This window comes from Micropterus salmoides, unplaced genomic scaffold, assembly GCF_014851395.1.
Source record: "Micropterus salmoides isolate LMB-PRFRI ecotype aquatic unplaced genomic scaffold, ASM1485139v1 Ms_hic_scaffold_15, whole genome shotgun sequence".
Taxonomy (NCBI): Eukaryota; Metazoa; Chordata; class Actinopteri; order Centrarchiformes; family Centrarchidae; genus Micropterus; species Micropterus salmoides.
In genome coordinates this window covers 3,197,933-3,225,248 of record NW_024040596.1, presented here as the reverse complement: position 1 = coordinate 3,225,248, position 27,316 = coordinate 3,197,933, and the positions used below count along the sequence as shown (strand labels likewise).

General features: G+C 40.2%; 1 protein-coding gene across 1 annotated transcript in view; it reads right to left on the bottom strand.

The window, feature by feature from the left end:
- The window catches only part of LOC119903801 (tensin-1-like), a 186,806-nt gene that overhangs the window by 110,060 nt on the left and 49,430 nt on the right, over nt 1–27,316 (bottom strand). Inside the window, 2 exon segments of the mRNA XM_038720039.1 lie at nt 3,568–3,605; nt 20,436–20,550. Of these exon segments, the coding sequence (XP_038575967.1) occupies nt 3,568–3,605; nt 20,436–20,550 (153 nt within the window).

The window sequence follows — 27,316 nt, the reverse complement described above, 5'->3', positions numbered from 1 at the left end:
TAGATGTGTCAAAGAGCTGGAGGCAATAAACAGTATGAGATAGATGGTCTGCCTTATTCTCAGCCCACCAAGGACTATAAACTTTTAAAGCTCAGAAATGTTAAAAATGTCCAGAAACAGTTTCCACTGACATGTACAGAGTGCCAAAATGACTGCTTGTTTAAACACAGTGGTATGTACTTTTATCCAGAAACGTCCTGGAAAGGAGAACGCTTGGTTAATCAATCACAAATGTACAGGTGTGTCCACAACCAGAGACGCACATTAAAATGATTATAAATTCCATTTAAAGTCTATTTTTTAATTTGTGAGTGACCGAAGAACCAGTGTTATTAAAATGGTTACCACTTTCAGCAGTATAAAAAGGAGCAACTTGCAGCTTTTCACTTGGCAAACGTGACGAGCAAAGTGAGGACATGTCCATCAGCAAGCTGCAAGCAACACATCTCTGACTGCAGCATGTTGTGCTCAACGAAAGGAACTAAAAGGGGTCACAAATAACAAATCTGAAATAACAAAAAACACACATTGGAGGCTAGCCAGCACAAAGAAACATGCGGTTTTCCCCCAGACCTTCAAAACATGTATTCTGAGAATTTCAGGAGCTGGGAAAAATGAAAACAAATGCTTCATCATTTTGGAGCAGAGAATGAAAAACTAGTGGAGTGAGAGTGTGTTCATGTCCTTCAACTCTGCTTTCCCGGACCTCCTTCCTCATTTACTGTGGAACATGGTAGTTTCCTTCTCAAAACACACTTGACAGGCAACAAAGGATCAGTGGAATCCAATAGGTTGAACTCAGCACCTCAGCTTATTCCTGACTTTAAGTGCCAGCAACCCACTAGAGTCTGACCGCTGTATCAGTGGGGCTGATGGTATAGCCAATTTCAGCTTATCAGACAAAGAGCATAGTGTTGTATTTGTGTTGGCTGATATATAACAATAAACTGCAGTATGGACTTGCCAAAAGAGTAGCAAAAAATAAAGAATAAATAAATAAATAATAGTTACTGGTGACAGTAAATATCAAAAAGTTTTCATATTCAACTCTAGGCTTGCACACACCATGCACAGCGTTATGTAATGTCTATTATAATTAAGTATAGTATTAATGCTACTGATACTGAACAATTAATTGGATTTGCGATATTATCGCAATGGGCTGCAATTACACATGCAATTACAATCACATGACACGCCAGAGTAAGCAGTCTGCAGAAGCATCAACTTCTCACGCTGTACCTTCACTTATAATCTAAAGTTTTACCTTTTCTTAACGCTCTGACAGCAGTGCAGTGGAAAAGGGTGCAGACATCCTGCCACTGTGTTTTCCATAAAGAGGTGAAGTTTGGGCATGAAGATATGTGAAAGAGTCGAGGGGATAGAAATCACAGGTAGGGTCTTCATACATTATGTAGGAAGGATTTGGGGAAATTGAGCGTGAAATCTCTCTTCTCTCAGCTTCCAGGGCGATCTAATATGCTTCCCCTCTGGCTCGTTCCCGTCATCACACAGGAGGTGAAATCTTCCTGACAAGATTTAAAGTATTTTTCACATCCAGTTGTGAGCATACACATGTGTTCACATACACAGGTCTGACCATTTGGTTGCAGTTGCCAGGTTAAATATGTGCCACATATTAGTCTTATCTCGAGACAGAGATTTATAACTGTAGTGTGTGCTTGGGATAACTGTCCCAGCTAAGAGTTATCATCAGGAGTTTAGATTCCTAACTTGTAAGATCATACTGTATATAAAGGACAGTAGGTACAAAGAAGCTTTATCTGGCTTTTAAAATAAATAATAATAATAAAACTGTATCAGACGGTCTTGCAGGCCCGACTGAGTGCAGATAACGATCAAGCTGGACCCTGTCGTGGTCACTCCCTTGTTTTTCATCTCAGGCTTGTTAGCAAATTACTTCCTGCCAAAGCTATGACATTTTTAGTTGAAATGTTTAGAAAAGGAAATGCTGCTGTGATTTTTGGAGATGGAAAGTTTCAGTTTATCTCTCTCTCTCTATATATATATATATAGACACTGGGAGTATATTCTGGGCTCCTTGAACATCTCCTCCCACAAATTTAACTTGTGACTTCCTGAACTTGCATGATAAAAGTATGCAGCCTTCTCTTTGGTACCTCACACATCTGTTCTTCAAAACAGCAAGAAAAAATAGAGTGGGTTACTACTGTAAGTAGCTGTGTGTTAAATCATGTCAAGAATCAAGAAAATTCATATCTACAAAAAAAATAAAATGTTGTTGCTGATGATGAAGACGATGATGATCGAAAGAATCGGTTGGCACGAATGAGGCTCATTGTGTCAAATAGAAATATAATATAATAATATATCATATCGAACATATTGATTTTCAGAATTCAGCAGTGACGGCAACAATATACCCCTCACCCTGAATAATCCCCAGAGCTCACAGGGAACAGTTTTCATTGCAACTAGTCCATATGAAAACTGACAGCATCTTCTGAACATTATTCACAGTAACGGGGGGCACACTTGACTTCACTTTTTAATGGTGGAAATATTGTTTTTCGGATACACCTGGGTAAATAAAAAAATATTATGCATGCCGAGATAGCACCATAGGTAAGTGAGAAAATATGTTTGTTTTTTGTCACTTTGGTGAACCCGTTCATTAAACCTTCCAAATAACCTTAAATAACCTTCCAAACCGGCACTTTCAGTTGTGACAAGTGAGAAAGCTGGCATGGGGTTGGGCCATTTTGTTTGATAACTTTGCCCTAGGGGCCTGTCCTGCATGGCTGGCCAAAGCCCCCACCTCATACTTAGCACGGCCCATCTGCCCTGCACTCCTGGCATTTCCTGTGAGTAAAAGAGGGACTGGGCAAAGCTGGCAAGTAGCACCCATTTCAGTAATGGATACCAGATGAAGGGTGTGTATATACGTACATAGGTGAACATATGTACTGTGTGTGTGTGTGTGTGTGTGCAAATCCTCCTTAAACCTCACATGGCTGTTGTACCTTTACACACACACAACATTCCCTCTTTTAACAACCCTGCAGGAGCTTCAGCTTCATCCGTTTTCCCTCCCATTTTCTTCTACGTGCTCTTTGCCTTTCCAAAACAAGATATATCAAGCGACGGCTTCATCCAGAGGTCTTTTATTTTTAGACGCAGGGCGATCTCCAAGACCCAAGAGTTTATCCAATATAAACACATTCTGGTACAAAGAGCACTTGTTTAGACATTCTTAAGATTTTTTTTTGCAGAACATAAACTCCCCAGACTCCACCTACCCCAGCATCTGCATGTACATACACTAACTCACACACACATACACGTACAGAAGAGTAGCTGACTCCACCTAAAACATGATATTTCCTTCTGATAAGCTCACATGGATTTTAAAGGGCAAGTTAAGATTGTGTAGGAGCCTTTCTCCTGTTCTCTGGAAAGCAACACACATCTGATACATAAAACCATGAGAAAATCTGCATGTACCTTTCAAACATACCTTTTTTTTAACCCTTATTGTGTCTTTGGGTGTGATTTTATTTTTATTTATTAATCAAAATGGCTTACCTTGACTTCACACTTCTTGTGGCAAGCTATTCGGCACACTAGAGAAGACAGAAGAAAAAAGAAAATGAAATTAACGCCACAGTTCAGAAGAAATCTCCTAAACATAGTGGGGAAATCCAACCACTGTGGTCCAGGATGAATCATGACATTGAGTAGTTGTCAAAGGGGTATGAAAAAGCAAGAGGTTTATTCAAATTCCACAGAGTGTTTGTTCCGTGGTGAAAGTCAAATATCATCTGCTGTTAGCAACAGCAATTCTGCCCAACGTCTGGACACTGGCTCCCTATTAACTTCTTAATTCATTATTCTGAAAGACTGATGTTCTTTCTGATTCTGATCAGAGTGCCTTTGCATCCAACATCCAACATAAAACAGTAAAGTCAATGATAACATGTCTGTCTCTCTGCCTAAACTGCTCTAATGCACGACAAGCTTCAATATCTTTTATTCACCACACCAGAACAGAGCTTTACAGACAGCTGCACAGATGTTCCACACAGATTCTTATCAAGACAATACAGACAAAACTCAACTGTACATAATAAAGAAACCATAACTTCCCTTTCACTTGTAACACGCCACATTGTTTTCCAGACTAAACAACTTTCAATCGAGTGAATAATTTAAGATATTTTGCCTTTCTCTCTTGTGCACACATACGATGGTGGACTATTGTACTGTATGTGTGTCATATGTTGACAATCTTTAACATTAGCTAGATAGAACTAAACTAATGTCTTCAGTTTTGCATGTATACAGTCTTAAACCAATATTTTGGACAAAGATACATTTTCGACCTGATGAGGACAAATCACGGGATCGCGGTTCCACCATGTGTTAGAGCAGCATCTATTGTCCTGTAGAAATTATCAGTAATCAACTATGGTAATAACCTAAATAATGGTGGACATTCACAGTACATTTACTGCAACAATACATTCAATGCATTTGAAAATATTTCTATTTATTGTATAGTTTAGTAATACACCATAGTATAGTACAATTTTCCTATTTTCTTATTGAATTGTTGAAATTTTATTTATCCACCACATGATTACACACTCTTTTAATGACGAAATGTGCTTAAATTATAAAACACAGAATTCTTAAAAATTAAAATAGAAAACATGTAATTTGGGGGAAAGAATTAACAGAATCTGGAAAAAATTAAAACGGATTTCATAGGGCCTTAGATCAAGGTTATTACTATTCACAGTGTGGGAAATATAAATGGCAAAATTTCAACCTAAATTCAAACCAAATGTCATGGCAATTCATCAATAGTTGTTATGACATTTCACTCAAAACCAAGAAGATGTCAAAAATACTAAAAAAAAAGAAGGAATGTGTGTAAATTAGTATGTCGAAACCAAATTTGCTGGTATTTGACTGGAAAGTTTTAAACTCTGGCCTGCTAGTGGTGACAGATGGACTGTCAAGGGATCAACAAAAGGAGTCAGGTGCACCTTGCAGGATTTAAATTTTTGACAATAGATTTTTGGACACTTGGGGGAAGTGGAAATAAGATGTAAATACTTCACTGATGCTGAACAGATCAAGCTAACAGCTTCCTGTTTACACGTCCAGCAAATAGGCTACACGGCAACATTAGCATTTATTTGGAGTCAACTGGCCAAGTGGCAAATTTAAGTCCAATAGTCGCTCAACTTCTGGGAAAACTTTCTGGCTCTTTTGCTGCTGAATGGTCCACTATGTTCACAAGCTAGTTGCTAACATTGTCTGTCTGCCGTTTGGTGCTGGCATGCTTGCTTTGGCAGGAAACAACGCTGATGAGAGAAATGAACCAAAACAGTACAATTATTCCTGAAAGACGATATGTAGCTCTGTGAAACTGAAGGGAACTGCAAATCAGGTAGAAATTGTCTGTGGGTTCGTCACTACAACTGACCCTTTTCACATACAAGTAGTTATGTGATCAGTTATTTATGGAAAAATATTGTTTATATGTTTATATATACACAGTATCTCACAAAAGTGAGTACACCCCTCACATTTTTGTAAATATTTGATTATATCTTTTCATGTGACAACATTAAAGAAATGACACTTTGCTCCAGTGTAAAGTAGTGAGTGTGCAGCTTGTATAACAGTGTAAATTTGCTGTCCCCTCAAAATAACACATCACACAGCCGTTAATGTCTAAACCGCTGGCAACAAAAGTGAGGACACCCCTAAGAGAAAATGTCCAAATTGGGCCCAATTAGCCATTTTCCCTTCCTGGTGTCATGTGACCCGTTAGTGTTACAAGGTCACAGATACTGTATACTTAAAGAAAATGGAATAAAAAAAAGTCATGGACAGGTTATGTAGGAGTCAGTCAGTCATGAGCTGAAAAGTATTCATTAAAAAAATAGCACAAAATCACACAATATTACAGACAGTGTTCTGCTATTGAATTTCAACAAATGTTTTGCAGCTTCCCTTTTACCCCCAAGTCCTCTCTCTGGACTCCCACTGGGTCTACAAATAAGGGTTAATAGGGGAGAGCACCTGGACCAGCGGCTCATAAATTGTCAGATCCCCTCGAAGGACAGCGAATCAAAACACAGCTCAGTGTGCCGAGCGTTAGCCTTCCAAATAAAGAAGACTGTATGCTTTTACTGGAACCCACTAGGCTTTATGTAATGAGTTTTTCTTCCTTTCTCCAGACACATTTTTCAAAGCAAGTGTAACATCTATTGTGATTTTAAGTCATTGATATGAATTTGGGAGGGGGCCAGTCCTCACGTTGTGCAAGTAGAGATTATGTCTGTGTTATGTCATCAGTCGTATGCTTCTTAAACACTTTGTTCTCTCTTATGTATATCCCTTTCTTACAGCTAACGTCTGTACAGTTGATGTATTGGCTGTTTTTGGCAAATGTCCCAGCAGTCAAATTTGTGCAAATAATGTTCCCTCGGTGCATTCATCAGGCTGATATCTGAATTAATATTTTTGCAACATAAACGAAATGTTGGCACTTTATTTTGTATTACTTCGACTGATTGTTTCAATAACAAGGAGTGCACAACCTGGACCAGAACTTTGAGGCTCACCAGCTACCAGTAGTGCCAACAAGACAAATCCATAAACACAAACTGTTTACAATCATGTTTAAGAGTTTCATCAGTTAGCCTTAAATGTTGAATGCAAGCCTTTCAAGGCTCCCAGACATCAGGTCTTTATTAAATCATTATTAAATCATTTAAAGTTTGTCAAAGACTTGGTTTGTATTTGTTCTTCACTTTTTAAAGTTATATTTATGGTCTTGTCCTTTTAATATTGTTAACTAATCGTTAAGTTAAGCAACTTTATAGCTTCTTATAAACCTAAATAGCCCTTAGCCTGGTTCAAGGTCAAAGGTTAAGTGTTGGGAGCAGCTAGGGGTCAACTAACAGCTACAAGGCCTCGAGTCTTATCCATAAGATATTTATCTTTCTTCTCCTTTTTTCACAGACACCAGCATCGTTCACTCATTTTGAGGAGACTCGTATTTAACCAGCAGCCATGCTTCGCTTGACTGACACGTCATTAGGAAAACTCTTCGTTATGGTCATTGTGCGATACACATGAAAATTAAACATTTTTATTAACTTCTACTTCAATAAACTAGTGGACAAGTAGTGTATACATAGTGAAACTAGGAACATTTAGAGGCTTCCTTTTTACAACCACATGTGTAATTACATCATGGTGCAGTTAGTTTCTATTTAAGCACACACGGGACTATATTTGCACTTGGGGGGGGTAATATTTGAGTCAGTTTGACTTCCTAATTAAAGGCCTTCAAATGTGGGTGGCACCACAAAATCCTACCGGGATACACATTTCTAGTCTTCCAAAAGTACTTGAGTTACCAGGTTCGATCAGAATGGAGTTTTTCTATATAACATGACCCGCATAGTCTATCACAAGATACAGACACCAGACTTTGACAAATATAATAAAACATTATACTCCGTTTGGAACAACATAGTGTGAATGAGCATTTTCACATTTCTGATTATTTATCCAGAGGCGCCAAAGCATTTTCTCAACCCACAGAGGGGCGTTTAACCTTTCGATGAGGGCCGCAACTTTTATTTCCACCTTCATTTTCTATATTTTGTCCTTCATTTTTTAGGATTCAACGAATAGCTGATTGATTATTTAGCCTATAAAATGTCACAAAATGAAAAATGGCCATCACAATTTCCAAGAGCTTATGGTGACATCCTCAAACTGGGTTTTTGGAAAATTAAATTTCTTAAAATTGAGTACCGGCAGGATGCGAATTATACAATGACAACTTTTTCCAGGTCATAAAGGAAACCCAGTACAGCGCAGGTACGTGCAACAGTGAACTAAAATCTTACAATGTTTACAATATACTCGCTTATTTAACAAATGTCATCAGTCTGTAGATGATAAATCAAATTCATTACATCAGTTCACGGGTTCCCCACACCAGACAGCAGCTTTTGTAGTCAGAGGTCAGCAAGTATTCTAGAGCACTATCATAAAATACAGCCTGCATTATCCTCTCTAATTCCTAATTCTTATAACTTCAAGTTTTAAGTTTCAACTTACTCTTTTTTTAGCAAATACCTCATTTCCTCTTGCTCATGTTGACTGTGAATGCAGTGTAATCTGGGTTCAATAAAGCAGTAGTCAGACATTGTTGGGGAATTGGGAATTGTTGGATCTCTTCCCAGCTCTATATAAAAAGGGGAATGACATCACGCTACATAAATAAAACTGAAACTGAATAGATTTGAAACAACCAACCTGGATTAAACATTTACCTAGCCAGGTAAAACTCCTGAATTCCAGAGTTAAAATAAATAACTGCTGTAAAAAGGCTCACAAAATACTTAAAATGAAATAATGAACTCTATATTTATGTGAAAATGTTTCACTGCAATAACTAATCCACTATTTCACTGCTCAGGCCTAAGCACCAGTGTCAGCTGACAATTAGATAAAATATGGATATGGTGGTAATGAAATGACAGGGTGGGCTATCAGCTGGCTCACATCACAAAAGTCATTTTAAGTAAAAGAAAAAAATAATTACGAAACTCTGAAGGTAGGAAAGTTAAATGTATTAAATAAGCTAGATGTGGCTAACTACTGACATTACCTTACAGCGTCTCCACCCGCGTGTGGTGAACTGGACCGCAGCAGCTGCAGCTGCGAGTGATGTTTGCGGACAAGACGTTCACTGAACCTCAAGGTTAGGAAATGGTACGCTCCATTTTAGGGGTGGCTAAAATCACATTATAAGATTCTTGAATATAAGGCATGAATATGGTTAATATTAATATATTGTAATATTTACAAATACAGGTATGAAAGACCCCTCTGAACTGTTGTCTTTGGCTCTTCAGCGGGGGGTCCAAGCCTTAATTAGGGGGGGTCTGATCCCCCCAATCCCCCCCGTAATTCAAACCATGAGCACCAGTATTTGGCATTTATGCTTGATAAATACTATTATTACTTATAAAGACTGTACAACAGACTAATCGTTTTGGCCCTTCTTTCACATTTTTTAGACAACTGTCTTTGAGCTGCATGAGAAGTCCCGAGCCCGTATTTCTCAAGCTTCTCAGATTTACTAAAAAAACTGACTTAAGAGTAAAAACTATTCTTGGCTCAAAGCTGTGCTTAAAAGTTAGTTATCAAGCATCACAGTCCTAATTTGAGTGAAGTGTGGGACTAAATCTCTAAGTGTCAGTCTTTGAGCTGATTCACGACACTTTTGGATGACGATGTAGCCAAGGACCAATCACTGAAGAGAATATTCTCAGATAAATTCACATTGAATGGTGCAATCCCTCAGAGGAGTTTACATTCAACACACATTTGACAATTTTTCAGAGAATACATTATGTACGTAGACTGTGTGCACGTTGGAAATTAAAGGTAAAAAAGTTGATCTTTATGTGAACGCCATTAATTGCACCTACTGCTCCTGGGTCTGCATGGATTGTGCTTGCTTCTGTCGGATTACAGGGGGGGGAGTCAATGAAACGCGTGACAATGTGTGGAGCTGTAAGTGCCATTAACTGTTTCCATGACAATTCGACTTATTGATGGTCATGACGGGCCAAAATCATCAGCTTTCCTGCACAAGGCGTCATCACAACCTTAAACCCGCTGAAGATTATGCCTGCGCTGTCCGACCCCGTCTAATTAAGAGCGCATCGTCAAATAATTCAGAAACATGCTTCCTCTCCTGAAATACTTGCGCATGTCTCTGTCTCCACAGCGCCATCACAAGCCCTCCTGGCAACTCCTAACCACTTGAGATCCTTCTCGAGCTGTCTTAAATAATTGGGAGAGTGAGAGTGATTCTTAGTAAAGTTAAATTTGATAACTTGCTTTTATACTTCAGTTTGAAAGTTGGAGTAAATTTCATGAAATCTCTGCACTTAGAGTATCTTGATAAATACCAGCCCTGATGTGTTTGTACCAAGTGCAAGAGAATTTTCCACCACATTTATGATTGTTTTTATAGAATTAAGACACAGGAGTTAAAGTACACTGAGGCCTGCACAAAGTATTTTTGACATACTAGATAAGTCACATGGAATGCTCTCATAGATGTGACATTCAAACATACTGGGCGGTTTGTTTGATAAGCATAAAAGCCACGTGCGTGGACGATGTCAGGACAATGTCCAGCGCCGTTCTCCGCGAGTCCCCCAGTAAACAACACTCCTGGGCCACACGGGAAGGAGCAGGACTTCCATATTGGGTGTGAACGTGCTGAGCCCAGAGAACTCGGGTTAGGCTTTACCTTGTTAGGAAGTTGGAGCTCTGGAGAATAAACAGAGCAGAAATGTTCCTGGTGGAGGAAGGGAGGGGGGGGGGGGGGGCACAGAGCAGTGATGAGGCGGGAGGAGATGCCAGAAAGAAGAGAAGATTTGGGAGAAAAGACACCTGTGGAAAAGATGAATAATAGAGTGAAAGTGCAACAACTGCTCACATCAGTCATGAAGAACATGAGAGGACAGCAGGGATGGGAGTTGGTCAAAATGAGGAGATGATGAGGAGAGTGGAACACTTGTTGACTAGTTGCTATCTGACTTTGGTTCTGTGGTATGCTATACATCATCAGCGGGAGGGAGGAGGGAAAATGATAGAGGTGGGGGTGCGCAGGCTGAGGCTGGATGGTTTCCTTCCCCTGGTCCCGTGGAGTGAGTGTATGCTCCCACAGGGCTGGGCGGGACCTTCTTACAACACTGAACACAATCAGAGGGCAGGGCCGGAGAATTTCCTCTCCCCCTCACTCTCACTCTCTACATCCCTGTCCTCTCCCTCTCCCTCTCGTGCACCATCACAAACACGTGAGCACCAACACGTGTACTTACAGTGTACTAACATACACACAGTACGTCACTTGTGTGTAAAGACACAGACTAATGACTCATCAAACTGCTGATTTTCATTCTTTCCTCCTGGCTAATAAAATGTGATGTAGTGGGAATAAATGAAAGATGAATGATGCCTTTTCCAAAATCCTCACACAACCCTTACATTACTTCCATCAGTTTGATGCTACTTGCCAAATACTGAGTGACCTACACGGGTCAACCTTTGCATTATTATCATAATTAAAATCCATGTAGAGGTTGTACACATCCAAATCAAATTGTTCACAACACACAAACCTGTGTGCGTGTTTGGATTAGAGTGTAAATAAGTAAATGCATCATTTTTATTCTGCTCCTATTCACATCCTTTATTGACAGGCTTATGGTAATGTCACAACATGTCATGGCTAGGCATGCAAAATAGTGTTACTTGGCTACTACAACTAATAATATTGTTGTAAGTTGAGCTGCTACATGTTCCTGACATTTACACAATTATTTGAATTTGGGTTACTGCATTTAAAACAGACTCACCCACCAGTCTCTAGTCAGTTTACATAAAAGTGAAATAATATATATATATGAAGCACTATGGCGACAAAACAGCTACCCTGGCTGAGATATTAACACTATGGCAGCAGCAGTGGGTGGATGGATATCTTGTGGTTGCTGTTCCACAAAACTAACTGTAAACAGCTGATAATCTCACGTGACTAAACCGCTGAAAAATAAGTATTGTGTTGTCTTTCTGTGCACTCGCTGCAGTTTCTGTGTTAGTGGTTATTGACACTCAGTCATCACTATCCATCATTTGACTAATACAGGGGTGTCATCATTCAGCCCACGTATTTTCCCCAGATAAAATCCCTGCCAATGTTGGGTTTCTGTGGGTAAAGCCACACCTTCATCCAGCTGCTAAGGCTTTCCTAACATGGGAGATTCCCGAAAACAAGCAGAGTAAATCCTGCGTGAGAGTTCCCATGGAGTCAGTCTGTGCCATGTGTTTGCTTAGACCTGACAAAACATAACTTCTGTTTGTAGACTTCTCTGTCTGTTTTTCATGCCTGTGAGTATTGGTCTGACTTTGTTTGGTTGAAACAGCTGTTTCCCTTGATTCAAGCTGCAGCTACCAAAAAACAAAGCAAATTATCATGTAAATATAACAAGACGCCCAAAAAAATGTGGACAGCACAGTGCGCACAAGTTCAGGTTTGAGGTCTGTGCTGAAAGTTTAGGACATTTGCACTAGAAGTGAGCAGCAGATGTAGCTGCGCAGATGGATTTAAGGTTTCCTATTACAAACAAAGAACTCTGCTGGCTCCTGGTGGCTGCAGCAGAAGCTACAGGTGGGAGACATGAGAGAGCTGCACAGACACAGTTCTCTGCATCCATCCCTCAACTGGTTTATATGTCCCTGTATTGTTTGAATTGTTATATGTGGATATTGTTTCATGACCCATGGGCTAAAAACACAGTTATGTAGCACGGCAACACAAAAAATTATGTTTAATTAAATAATTAAAATATACATCCATTCTGATCTGGTCAGTATAAAAAGCATTACAGAGTTGGATGTATTTTCAGCACTGAATCTATTGCTATTTTTTATGCTGATCTTATGTTGATTGTAGATCTTTATTGTCAGTGCATGTTTTTATACAACTAAACTGTGTTGGAGCAATCCAATTTGCAGCATTAGAATAAGAAATACGATATATGCACATATATACACACCCACACAGTTATAAATAAATATAGGAAGCAATAAAAAACAAAAGTTATTGCACAGAGGTCACTGGTGCGCCGAGTCCGTTATTAACTTCAGCCACATTAAGACACGTTCTTACCCATGATATAAATAAATATAAATAAATATCAAATGTGTTGGGGTTTTAAGTCTGGGTGAGCTAAAAAATGTTTACATGAATATGCATTGACTTGATTTGATGAATGCCAATCGTGTAAATTATTGCCAAGGATGATGGATGCCTAAACTTGCCTTGGATCTGCACTGAACAATAGATTCAATTCTATTCAACAGCCTCAAGTCTTCTTACATTAAAGGTTTAACTACAGTCGCGATGTTCCAAGTCATCCAACAGGTGGCTCCCTAACTGCATTAACCGGTCTGGAACCGCCACAGTGGGACTGTAAGATTTGTTTAAAGGAACTCCAAGTTTCACCATAAATCACAATAGAGTCATATTATGTTGGCAGCTCGAACCGTTTTGTGAGAACATGTGTGACACATATGTGTTTATGTACAGTTTCTCAGACGGCATGCAGGAGGATGAGAGTGCGAAAGTTCCCGTGCATGCAGGAAGAAGACGCTGAATTCCAAATTCAGCACAAATATCTTCCACTCACTCTGACAGAGCACAGTGAGCCTCTGTCCCCTGGCAGAGTGAGTGGAAATGTGTTGTCTGGTCCGTCCAGTAGATTAAGGATAATGATATTAGACTGGGAGGCAGTCACTCTCCATCATTTGATCCATGATCAAAAATGGTCATCTTCGCCCATCTGCTCCAGACTGCCTAAAACAAGGAATAGCGCCAAGGGAGACGAAACAGTAATTGTTACGGGTCTATGTGCTGTATATATGTTTTTATATGTGTGAATGTGAGTGTGTGTGTCTGCATGTGTGATATGAACCACACTGACTGAGGCAGGCGTTACCCACTGCCTGACAAGCAGTCAAATATATTTGTTTTATATGCTGTAGTAACAGCGTTTTCACAACTTCAGAATGTCTCTCTAACACCGGGGACGCTGGGGACATGTCCCTACCACTTTTGGAAAGCATAATTTGTTAAAAAAAACGTTCTGAAATGTAGCTTGCAGTTAAATAATAAATGTAAATGCCTTTAGAAAGGTTTATTAGCACATAAAAAATAAAAAAAACATGCAAAGCAGTTATAATATAGTTAAAAATAAGAAACAAAAGTGAATTGTCCAAAAAAAGGAACAAACAAGCTACTGATTATAAAATGATCCAAAATGTGAACTTGAGCAACTTCTTGACACAGTTTCTTTTTGGCCAAGTTTTCTGTTCTCTCCCTGTGAACATGACAAAAGAGGAAGGAAGACTAAATCAGGCTGCATGTGTTGCCTCAGCAGGGATGATATTACAGGAGAAAAGATGATCTACAGCAGAAACAGATCTGAAAGCAGCACAGAATGACTGACAGCTGCACTGACTTAGATTCTGTTTTATTTATATATTTTGAAATGTCACCTGCCGCCTGAATTTTGTGTTTCCTTTTACATAAATAAAAACATTTCCACCACTGTTTAAGGATATTTTTGTGTCGTTCGCGTGAACCTAATATCGCCTATCGTGATGTGTAATATGAGCCCGACCACTTTTCAACACACCTTGGATCTGTCTAACATATCCATCAAGCCAGTTATCCATCAAGCCAGTCGGCTATAAAAGGGCCCAACACAGGTCCTCGCCCCCTCTGCAACGAGCCATCAGCTCCTCGCATGATTATATTCCATTATATTATATATTAAGACATTTCCACCATAAGTTGGTGCAGAAGTCTCCAGAAGTTTAATGCTCAAAATCTTCAAAGGGGAGGATATTTCACCATAAAATATCTTCTCGTCCTGTTCTCGAGAACAAAGTGTAATGTCACACCTGTAATCCGAGCCGTTATGTCCCCGCCACTTTTCTACACAAAGTGGCTCCCTTGCTCTCTGACGTCTCTCTCCTGTATGTGTGTTTTTGTTTTAGCCCTCACTGGGATTTGCTGCATGCCGGCTGTATGAGCTCAACAGTCAAGAGCAGAGCTATGATAACCTTCACTCTCCCTCACACACACACACACACACACACACCTGCTTTCGTGGTGTGTTTTCAGCCAGTCTTTGAAGATCTGTGTGTGCAGTGGATCTCGAGGGGATAGTGGTGCGGCCGCTTCCAGAACAAGGACAAACCAGTCGCGCCGGAGCACAAGAGGTACACCCTTCACAGAAAAACAGTTCCAAACAATCTTTGTTGTTGTCTGTTTGAAGGTGGTTTGAATTTTTTTCTAAAGCGTGAGAATGGCTTTGTTTGATGCTTTTACAAAAAAGCTAAATGCAGCAGCTGCGAGAAGCGAACGGATTGACAAACTCAAATCAGTTATAAACAAAACAAAATAACATGTCCTCATAAACTACATCAAGTACCAAATCATCTGTGACCAAATTCTCAGTTATTCTTTGCCTTTTAAGGGCATAATTGCTCTATTGACCTCAACTGCACTACAGCGTGTGACTATAAAAGCCAGTTCCTGCCTTCAGGGCCAGTTCTCCAAAAATACCCTACCAGAGACGGCCCCTTTTTCTTTTTTTTTAACTGGAAAACTGCTGTCCTGACCTGCGTCAACATGCTATTGTCAAAGCAACTAACACCTTGTATCCTGGCAACACACAAGACACAGGAAGTCCACGTGCTTGTGTCATTGTGAGACCATGTGACTGTGGACTGTTAGTAAACAAGAGCAGCAGAAGGGAGGAAGTGTACGCCTGAGGCAGCGCTGGATCCTGCAACGCTCCATTATGAAGAACCACTCCTTTCAGAGTACTACATCATTGTTGAAGGTTAATAGTATTTCGTAGCTTCATCTATAAGCTTCTGTGTTCAGCGTTTTTATGTAAAAACCTTATTTTCCCAGCTGCTACGGCAACACAAAATACTTCTGGGGGCAATTTGGGAAATGGGCTTAATGGGCTTAACTATTTAATGTATGAAATACTTTAAGTACTGTACTCAACTACAGTATTACTGCTGTCCACCATTTAAGACAGGGAGGCAGACGGAGAAAGAGAAAAACACGGTGGATGTCTGCTGTTCACTTTTTGTTGTCATCATAAAATCTGCCTCAGCCACACACACACACCATTTGCTCGTTCACGTGACAGATACGACTAGAAAGAGAGGTAACTGAAATCAAAACAGACCTAAATCTGCCTGCCCTGATGGCTTATTTCCCCTATAAATCACTTCTTGCTAATGATGGTCCCAGGTGCTGTCTTCTGTCATTTTATGAGAGCATTTAAGCGAAGTCTGCACAAACAACTGAACGTTATTTATCCAGAACGGAGTGATGGCTGCAGCCTGTGCAATTCGTGGAAACATTATCAAAATATAAACAACATTTTTATTCCAAACTCCAACAAATGTAATCTTTTGTGTTAGGGTAAGATTGATTTTCCATGAATTTAACAGATTGCTTTCATTAAGTGTGTGGGTATTAATGCTGCTTGCAACACAGTCTGGTCCGCACTATTTAATCTGTGACTTTCTCTGTAATAATGTCACATCAGACACAAATATGGGGAGGTGATGGCCACCAATGTGTCCCTGAGCAAGACACTGAACCCCTAGTTGCTCCAGAGGCGTGCGACCTCTGACATATACAGCAATTGGAAGTTGCTTTGGATAAAAGCGTCAGCTAAATGAGATGTAATATGCTTCTGCAAAATACTCTGTAGCACACTGAGCATGTGAAGCAAAGACGCCGCTGTCACGATTTAATAGCGTACACATCCGACTGTACAACAACAACAACAACAACAACAACAACAACATCTGGACTCGCCAGTTAGATCACAGAGTGAAATGCAGGTGGTGAACTGAAAACTAAGCTTTTCTTCTAGGTAAGGTCTCGGAAGATAAGTAACAGCACAATCAAGATTGTGGCATGAGGCCTGCAGGATACACCTGGGAGGAGAAATGAAAGAGCAACATTTTCCTCTCCCTCATTACCATCTCTAAAGTGGCCCTGAGCAAGGCCCATAAACCCCAACTGCTCGGATCAGTGGCCGCCACACCAGACTGAGGCCCCATCTGCACTACTCCGTTTTTGTTTAAAGAGGTTCTGCTTTTTGGATTTTTCCCTCTCCTTTATTGAGTTATATACCTTTTTTTTGTGCATGTAACAGGTTTGCAAAGTGAAAAAGCCCAAAGTCCAGCCCAAAGGGAGTTCCCATCTCCCACAGAAGCCGCTTCCTTTTTTTCTCACACATCACATCGAAATGCACGTCATAACGCTCGCCAAGCGGCTAGTCGCCCTCGGTGGAAAAACAGTGAGCTGCAGCACACAGCTCTCCTCTCCCTTCCAAACACTAGCTACCCTCCAGGCAGTCAGTGGACATAAAGTTGTTCCTGTGATGTAGAGACAGAGCTCAGTTAAAACTTTATGGATACAGATTAATAACTCACCGCTCTGAAACTCTCGCTCCAGTCCACGTTGCCAAGCTGGTCGGCAACACGTACAGCTGAACCCGAGCTGTTTACTGGCTTCTCGCTGACTCGTCCTACTCTGCTTCTGATTGGCTAGTAGTCCTTAACTAGAAACTGAGCATGTGCAACTCCCAACAAGCAGATGGTCTGTTCCGTAGTTGCAGAAGATTTGGCCAAAGAATAAAAAAAATACAGCCAAAGAACCGCACCAGATTTTGTTTTGCATGAACCAATAACGAGCTGGGACTGTTACTGAATGAATGGAGTTAAAAGCGGGCTGTGGTGGCGGAAATCAGACGGGGAGTCGTCGCAAAGCAAATACGGCAACATGCACAGCCACTTTCCTAGCTTGAGCGCGTGCCTGCACAAAATACAGCACAAGAACAAAATGTCATTCTGTCGAACCACCTTTGGGGTCCAGAAAGATACCGCTGTGCAGAAGGCTCTTGTTTTTCTAAGCTGTGCCCTTCAAACGTCTACCCATCCTGTGTCAGGTTTGGGAAGCTGCGAGCAGAATATTCCCGTCATGGTGTGCCAAACCAAACATCCAGCCATTTCCGCATGGTTTCATTTGACTTATCTGTCTGAAAACAGACATTTCCACTGCAACACGGTGTGGCGAGCAGACCGGGGTCATATACTCTTCAATTTAGTTTGAGCCCAAATGGAACACCACATGGAAAAAATTTACTGCATGTTCTGAAAATGGTGACCACATTTAAGTCTGTTATTGAATCGTTTGAAATTACTTTCCTGCAATTGTTTGTTGTTTCACATTATACAATCTCACCAAACCTGCACCTGCATAGACTAAAGAAAAAAACAATACAAGCACAAAAAAACTGCTTGATAATGGAGCCTTACTGAAGTTACACTAGCTTAAAAAACAACAGAAAGTGCCCCGAGACTCTTTTAAGTGAAGGGGCCAGAGCGCTTGCAGTCGGGGCCCCGAGACTCTTTTAAGTCCCTTCTTTTAGAAAGTGCTTGGTCAGGAAGCCATGACATCTTCGTACAGTATCACTAACTAAAGCAACACAGACTCTAAAATGTACATTTTTCAAATAGAAAAACATGAACTACTCTCTTGTACTGAAGACGATTGCATAAATCAAGCAATGCAAGTCACTTATCGTCATCTGTCAACCACATTGCCTCTTCAGTAAACACCATTAAGGAAATAGAGAAGCTGTTAACCCTTAGCCTTTCTGAGGCTTCCTTTGCCCTGCTCTGACACTTGACTTAACCTCAGACGACCCCCTTGTTTAGACCACTGATGGATGTTGTAACAGATATTGCCATCATTGTCCCAGCAGGTTAGAGCAGTTATTGCAGATTCCCTCAGCGGGTCTTAGCTCTAGGTTGTGGAAAGTTAAGTAATCAAATACATAGCTGCGTTTAGACTATGAGTCTGCTGAATGCAAATTACGTTGCTTGTTTTCATTTCAAGCAATGATCCATAACAGGTTTCATTTTGAAAGCCAACCCAAGCGACTAGGGAACGGAGTAAACTTCCCCAGCGATTGAAGTTGCAACCTTATATGAACATCAGGCCCTGAAAATAGTCGCCAAACAAAATAGGAGGGATGTGATAAGATCTTACATCTAGCAGGCTTTTAACTACAAAACAATGGCGAACTGCTTGTTGTTCGGCTAAAAAGGTTACTGTCAAAGTGTTCCAGCCTCCCTACAGTCACATTTTACTTACCAGCTCACAGAGGCTCAGAACTCGAGAATCACACTGTGCAATATGGGCTTCATTAGAGTAAACAACGTGACTTAGACTTGAGTCTGACGGTGGGGATGTTTTAGGACTGACCTGGGTTGATTCTGCATCTGACGGCATGTGCACTCATTTTCATTATGCTACAAAGATTGGCAACTTTTGGTTACATGATCATCAAAACACATGCAATAGATAGCCTTTTCAAACTGCCTACTAGTAATGTATCAAAAATACAATCGATGTTAACTTTTAACCATTTTATACGCCTTCATCTCATCACGCTCTTTTAAGTCCCTTCTTTTAAAGGACAGCCTTTCCTGATTTTATTTGATATGATTTTATTCTATTTTATATACATTTTATTTTTACTTTTAACGTGTATTTTAATCTCTTAAGTGTTTTATTGTTTTTACAATGTATTTGTTTTATGAGTTTTATTGCCTTTGCACATGTTAATTGTTGTTCATTGTTTTCCCAGCCATCACGTGGCGGGCCAGAACATTATTTCAGTTAAATTATTTCATATCCTTGGATACTCATGTGCACGTTTAGCTCAGTCGGTGGGGTGCGGGACTCCCGTTGAAGGAGTTGTATGATCACTCCCAAAATCCAAATCCCTTGTTAAACAAATTGATTAGCCTATAAAGACACTTTTACACATGCTTGCAATGAAGGATGTGCTGCAGTGTGTGCGCGTCCCGGCGTTTGATCCGCATTCATAAACCTATGGATCTAATTTTCATTTCCCTGAGGAAATTCAAGGGAATCCAATCACACGTTTACTGACGGCCTTTTCAGAGGTGTGTCAAATAGGCCAGAGACTCTTTCGAATGTCGTTCAGAACTTTTCAAAGTAAAAGCTCTTAATAAACTCAACATGAAGCATTGCTGCAAAAAAAAATGTCATGACCGAGATCTATTTCAGCAACAGCCGTTATCAATCTATTTTTCTGCTATCAAAGCAATCTGGCCCTCTGACACAGGTGTGTTTGCGGTCCCTTCAACAGAGTGTGAGGCTTCCTCGTGTGAGTATATCGTTTTCACAGTGTACTGTTTAGTAAAAACTTTTGGGTAAAAATCAACATGAATGGTTCAGAATATAACTAAAACACCTGTAACATCAGTGAGTGGCTGGCATTAAAAGTGCCACTGCATGTGGAGTGCAGGAGAATGACCTACATGGTGAAGACGTTAAGAATTAACAGAATTAATCACAAAATCAATGCATTCTAATAGCTGCTTCCTTTTCCCATTGGCGGTTTTAGGTATACAGTTAATAAGATTTTTTGGCATGCAAGAATTTCAAAATACTAAACGCCTCTGTTAGCACATCCGTAATGAAATTCTTTTAGGCTGACCGGCTGTGTACAACCACACCACTAAGTGGCAGGGAGATGTGGGATGTCACTGCGTCCTGGAGGACACCTGTACATCAGTGCATCAAGGCAAGACGTTAAACTAGAGGTCAGCAAAAAAAGATTTCCAAGTGGTGTCTACAAAAACAGCTGCTACATTAAGACCAAGAAATCAGAGTTTCAGGACAGGTGACTGACCTCGGCAGATGAGTCCGTCCTGGAGGATGGTCTGTTTACAGACGCCGCAGTGCTTGGCCTTCTTGAAAGTCTTCACCCGGAACGTATGGGAGTGAAGAGCCTCCAACTCCTCTGGCTACAGTTAAGAAAACAACAACAGAAGACAAAAGAGGTGGAATGTTAGTGTTAAAATGTCGTGACCTGGTGAGTCATTTGGACCCCTCCTCCCTCCCCTCCCAACATTTGTCCTGTCATCTAACTTCCCTCCTTGCAGGTGTGTTATGCAACTCTTTGGAGAAACTATCTGGCATTGCTCCCCACCCCAGCTCAACACCCCTCTGTGTCTGTCTGCAGCCTGTTGTTTTCCCTCCAGTGTAAACCAGCTTACCTCCCCGGTCCTTTTCCTGTCTGCTTTGTAAACTTGGCATTCAGCAATGCTGGAGGGCAAACAGAAAAGCCAAGCTTTGGAGGTTTGACTGTTTCCTGCAGTGTCTTTACGAGAAACCTGCATCATGTTTCCATTTCCCTACTGACGACCAACCATGACATCATTTCTGAGGTGTATTTGCTCAGCTGGTCCCCATTTTTCCTTTGAGGTTTGGATTTTTGGGAATAGTGGTCCAATGAATCCCTCTGTAAGCAAGACAACCTTACCAAATATTATAGTTATTATGTTGTATGAGTACTTAGCCACAACTGTTTTATATTAGGGATGCACCGAAAATACATTTTTTGTCAGAAACATAATGAAAAACTTTCTCGAATACCGAACAAGGTGTTTAATATTTTTTTCCATTTATTTTGCCTTTTTTCCCCCCACTGCTAAATTAAATTAAAATCAAAATCAAAATGTGCTTTTTCCTCAGTGTTTCCCACAAGATGTGGAGAGACTATGGTGGGGGGCCCGGGGCCCGAGAAGGTCCTGTAAAGTAAATTACATGAGTCCACTTACTTCTAATGGACACATGTAATATGTTTTATACTTCCTGTGAATATTATTCAATTAATCTTATTTCCATCCTGTACAGACGCCTTATTTCGAAAACAGGACGTTGTCACATGTGTTTCCTCCTCGCACTAAATTCATCCAGTCCGACCCGGTTTGATAAATAATGTTTGTGGTTCTGGTCTTCACAGCCTCTTCAGGCAGGACTCTCATCCTGCAGCACTCGTCTTTGTACAAACTGACAGGATAAAGTCTCTAACCTGCCTGTCAGCTCGCTCTGGGCCGCACAGAAACACTCAAAGCGGTTCTTTTTTAAGAAGTTAGCCACAGATGGAGCGGATGTGCTAGGAGACAATTCAGCAGAACAGCGTCTGCAAACGGCCAGTTTTGTTTCCACAGGCTGGTCAGTGCCTACTATGACCAGTAAACTGATCTTAATGTGTCTGCAAACGGCCATTTTTGCGTCTGTGCCAGACACTGTTAAATAGAACTGTGCAGTAAAAAAATAATGATAATTATTGCAATATAATTTTCCTCAATAACAATATAACAAACGTTCAATATATCGTCAATAAATGTTTGATTTAATTCATTTGAATCACAAACTAATTAGCATCTAATTTTTCCATCAAGGAAAAAGGGACTGAAGAAGATTTTATCATAATAGTTTTGAATGATCTACCTCATATTTGTGAGCTGTGTTTGTCACGTTCTGACAATGAAGACAAGTTTAAGCACACAATTAACCATCTGGTTTCTTCAGCTTTCACTCAGGAGCAAAAATCTGCCTTTAAACTTGAAAGAAATAATGATTTGACATTTATCGTGATAATTATCGATATCGAATAATATGAAATATTTTTATTGTGATAACATCTTTAGCCGTTTCACCCAGCCCTACTTTTAAATGCTTCCACACTGCCGACAAAGTGCTCTTTTTGCTATTTTCAGCCGATTAATTTCAGTTGCCGGACATTCGGTGCATCCCTATATTACATCAGATATAGCAGAATTTAATCCAGCCTGCAATCATATAACAGAAACAGTGTTGGTGAGACAACAAACTGAACAGAAATTTTACTGTTCATCTGAAAATATTTGCCTTTTGTTTGGCTGTGAAAGTTTTAGACTATCCAGTACAATCACTAGATAATCAAACACCAGAAGAGACTAGGGCAACATTACGGAGCCTACCATAGATAAATATTTCTTGAATGTCTGTCTTTAATGTGCCCAACAGTACATATGTTCTATACAGGGATGTAGAGTAAAAGGTGCATGCGTTTCCAAGGCAGGAAGTGCCAGTTTAGCGTCCAGACATGAGGCTTCTATTAAATGTGTGTGCATGCTGGACAGGGCCAAACGTGGCCATGTGGTTGGCATATTGGGGGCCTTCTCACAGGAATTTTCATATGAGGAGACCGTAGAATCTCAAAGCATGGCAAGGAAAATATAGCAGCTCCCTTTCTAAAGAATCCCCCGACTACCAACCACAGTAACCTTAGAACCACTAATGACCCCCTTTTTTCTTCTCATCAATCCTAAAAGGCGACGTGTTGGAAAAGCGGCTTAGGGTGTGCAATCACAGCACAGAGCCTGACACTTGAATGATAAACCAGACAGAGAATCACTCCTCAATTCACGGACTGTCCTCCCTCTTGCTATTAGGAGAAGGAACTGACTTAGCAGGAGAAAAGGAAAGCCCCTTGTCTGTTTCCCATGATGTCTCTTTTCTAGTTAATACATAACCGTCATATGGATCCAGACGTGGAAGAAGTCTCATTACACATATCACTTTTTTGTTATATTCTACACTTCATTTCACATTTAGATCTTTAACAATAATGTTTACTGGTCATGGGGATTACTACTTAGTGAAGCCCGATGCGGATTTTGATATTTGAGGATTTTAAAATCCGACGTGCCGATATATCGTCCGATATTCTTTTCCCCCCTTATTTTAAGAAATGCATAACAACATAAACAAAGATTATCCCTAATATTTGTTATGTTGCGACCGACCTCACCAAGATACCCCGACATAATGCAGTATAAAAAGAAACTTTTTTTTACTGTTCTAAATAGTACTTTGAGCAAAAGTACAACAAAATATGTGATAAATAAGAGTCAAATGTAGAAAACTACAGAAAACATTTTATAAATATCTGATCTGTTATAAATTATGGAGTACTATTACTAATGAACATTAAATTAAATAGTGTATGTATTGTGGGGTCCAGCGAATATACTACTACTGATAAACATGGCATTAGTCAGCTTTGTGGCTAATTTATCAACGGGCAGCATCAACTCCTGTAAGTGATGTGATGTTTAAGAAATGTTTAACAGTAATTAATTAGAGAGGAATGAGAGGACCATTTGCTAGAACTGTTTCAGAAATAAATCTACAATCACGTTTGCCAGCAGCGTAACCACCACACACCTACCGTAACATTAAACACACTGCTGTGAGCCTGGAGAGGGAAGTGAAAAACGGGAGGGTTAGGAGGTCTGGTATGGTAAGAGAAGTGATGAGGGCTTGACAAACGACTAAATCACCGGGAACATTGACTGTGAGCACTACCAGGAGCTATTCTCCGTGTCTCCAGTAGACTGCGGTCAGCTGATGTTTTGTTCTGTGGTGCAGCAGTGTTGTTAACAGAGGAGCTGCAGCTCGCCCTGTGGTGGGCAAACTAGGTAACACACAGCCTGAGGGAAGGATCCGACTCTCTGTTTCTTTTTTAATAATATCGGCTGTTATAAACGCAGATATATCTGCAAGAAGCTTATATCGACCGCTAATATCTGCAAAACGGTAAATCGGTCAGGCTCTACGACTTAGCCTGTGCAAATTGTTGAATATCTTCTCTAGGGTAACTTCAGCAAATCTAAGCACACTGCATTGTTAGCTCGGGTTTGGAAATGACACATTTTCAACAGAATGCCTGCATTACTGCTGTTTACCAGGCACATAGAGATGCATGATGAGAAGTGAAGGACTGAGCTTATTTAGAGCTTAATCCATATTAGCAACTACAGTCATGTTTATACAAACATTAGCACTGCATGAAAAATGGGGATGCCAACCAGTAGGGCTTGGGTTTGTTTATTTGTTTGCAGAAAACCTTTATCTTAACTTATCTATGTTATAACACTGTTTAGACCATGTTTTAAGAAGTTCCAGGCCAACTGTAAAGGACTTCAGACACAATGAGGGTGCTAGAAAACAAGATTAAGAGTTCACAGTCGTTCTAGCAATGATGGCACTAGTTAAATGATCTCCAAACTTATTCAGATTCACCAGCTGGGGACAACTGATACTAGATGCACCAGAATAAAAGTAAGCAAAGCAAGAACAAGGTATAACAACAAAAGCTCACTATATTTTAGCTTAAAGAAACCTTTCCTGCACTTGGATGGTGCAGAATTATACATTTGATACTCAGAATTGGTGGTTTGCTACAATTCTTGAGCTCTAGAAACTCAGACAGTCTGACATTACCTCTGGTGTTTATCAAGCTCTACGTGACAGTTCAGTGTTTGTATTTCAGAGCCACATGGCAACAGCAGGACAGCCGAGCCTTCATTCCATCTCCCGGCTACGCCTTACCACTACATAACACGATTAGCTTAATCTAGTTAGGCTGAAATAGTGACCATGGCTGTGCAGGACGCACCATGTTGGCAAGGGGGCTTTTCGAGGGGAGGGCTGGAGGTCTCTGCCTGGCATCCAAGGCGCCACCATGCCAAAGTTCCAGCTGGCACCTGCTGGGTTGGGATTCTTAATATGGATTCCAGGGGATTGGAAATGGGCGATAAGTGGGTTTAATGGTACTCTGAGTGCGTATAGTAAGTGTGGATATCTGTCTGCATGTCTGTGTTTGAAGGGGGGCTTCAAATATTTCTCCATTCTGTCAAAATGACAGCAGGCTTTGTGGGAATTGATACCTCTGGAAAGAGGCAGTGCACAAGCTGTGTTTTGAACAAAAAACCAATCTTTTGGTTTCACTCCCAGCCCATTTAGGAATCAACTGTCAACATGAAAGGAGTCAACAGTGTCAGCAGAATGAATAAAACGACCCAGCCGCAGGCAGGTGTTAGAGGAACACCCTGTTTAATCGCTTCTGTCAAAGTGTCTACTCTCTAACCACATCATCCAAAACATACAGTAAGTTTTGGTCTGCAATGAAGAAATCTGTTTTGGATGCAATTACCGCATAGATATTTGGGAAAGGACGTAAACTAACTGTATGCTTTTGTTGTATTAGCTGTGCTTTATGAAACAATGTTCATGTAGTAAAGAAAAACCAAAGACATGACTGACAATCAAGAAGACATCTGTTTGTTTCTGGTTTAATGGGGTGCGGTAGATTGAAATACATGTAGAATGTATCTAAATATGATATGGAAATAAATATAATATGTAATTAAAATATGTATTGCCTATGTGTAATATACTACAGCAATAAATGTAGACACACTTCTCTGTACTTGTGCTTTGGGTCTAATGATTTAGAAACACATTTTCCAGATTCCAAATCAAATTACTTCTGCAACGAGGGGTGTAACACCTTAATCAGCCAGTGTTGCCATAGCAATAAACAATGTTTTTCCGCTGTAGATGCATTTTAGCCGCTCCCCTCGATACCCTGTCCCTTGAAACCCAATCCCTGTTAAATCCCTGAAAAATGTTCCAGAGGTTTAATTTAAAAAATGTCAAAATTAAAATTCTAAGTAAATGTGTTCAGAAATAGAAAATGCATTGTTACATCTAACCTTGCACAGAAACGGGAACTAAACTTTTTTTAACAGCTCATGTTGGTCTCAATTTTGAATAAGTCACTTTCCCGTAAAAGTCACAACGACAACACTAAAAGGCCCGACCAAGTCACTCATCCATACCACTTCCAACATGGCAGGTCTGAATTGACTGATTGCCTCCAATTAACAGAAAGGCTGCAGCAGCAAAGGGTTTAAAACACAAACACAGAGTCTGAATGTACGTGCGTGCTCTTTGGAAGAAGAGCGACATAAATGAATCACTAATAATCATCTCTTGGTCACAAAAAAATGAAAGCCAGTTTATAAAAAACACAAAACACTGTTGTTGTTTCTTACAACACGTACTATGATTTTATCGCATCTTTTTGCAAGAAAAACCCCATCACATCAGCGTATGAGAGAACTGACAAAAGCTCCCACTCCACTACAGCCACAGTAGTAATCCCACCCTTTCTATATTTTCTGCATGGATGAAATTAGAAATAACCAGCAACTTGCTTTTCAAACATCATATGAGAAACCAGCAATTAAAAATAAAGAGTCCTGATCCGCTGTCATTCTGTCGGACCTCATAAACCAGGCAGCACAATTTGCTAATAAATTATAATAAAAGTCCTTTGGCTCACAATAGTTATTAATCAAGGCTTCAATGGCAAAAAAAAAACTTGTTAGTGAACAGTAAATACTCCCTCAGAAGTTTTCAACTCATCGCTGGTCTCACCTCTCCCTGTAGCGCACTAGGTGCCATGTACAGTATCTCAGCATAGTGAGTCCACGCCCTGTGAGTACAGTGTAAATTTGCGGTCCCCTCAAAATAACACATCACACAGACATTAATGTCTAAACCGCTGGCAACAAAAGTGAGTGAGAGTATTTTCCATCACAGTTCAGTCATGTCTGAATAAAGCTGTAGGGAACACTTGCATACCAGACACCCATGTCTGAATGACAAAAAGCAATCACTTTAACAGATACATGAAGCCGGCAATGTTAACTTGTTCAGGGCTTCAAACCTAACTTAAGCTTTCACTCTCTGCCTTTTTCACACACACACACACACACACACACACACACACTTATACATTTCTGTGTTAAACAGGCAGAATGTCTCAATCTGGGAGTCTATTCAGCAGCCTCTTTGACCACTCTTGAGCCTTCTCACACTCTCAACCTA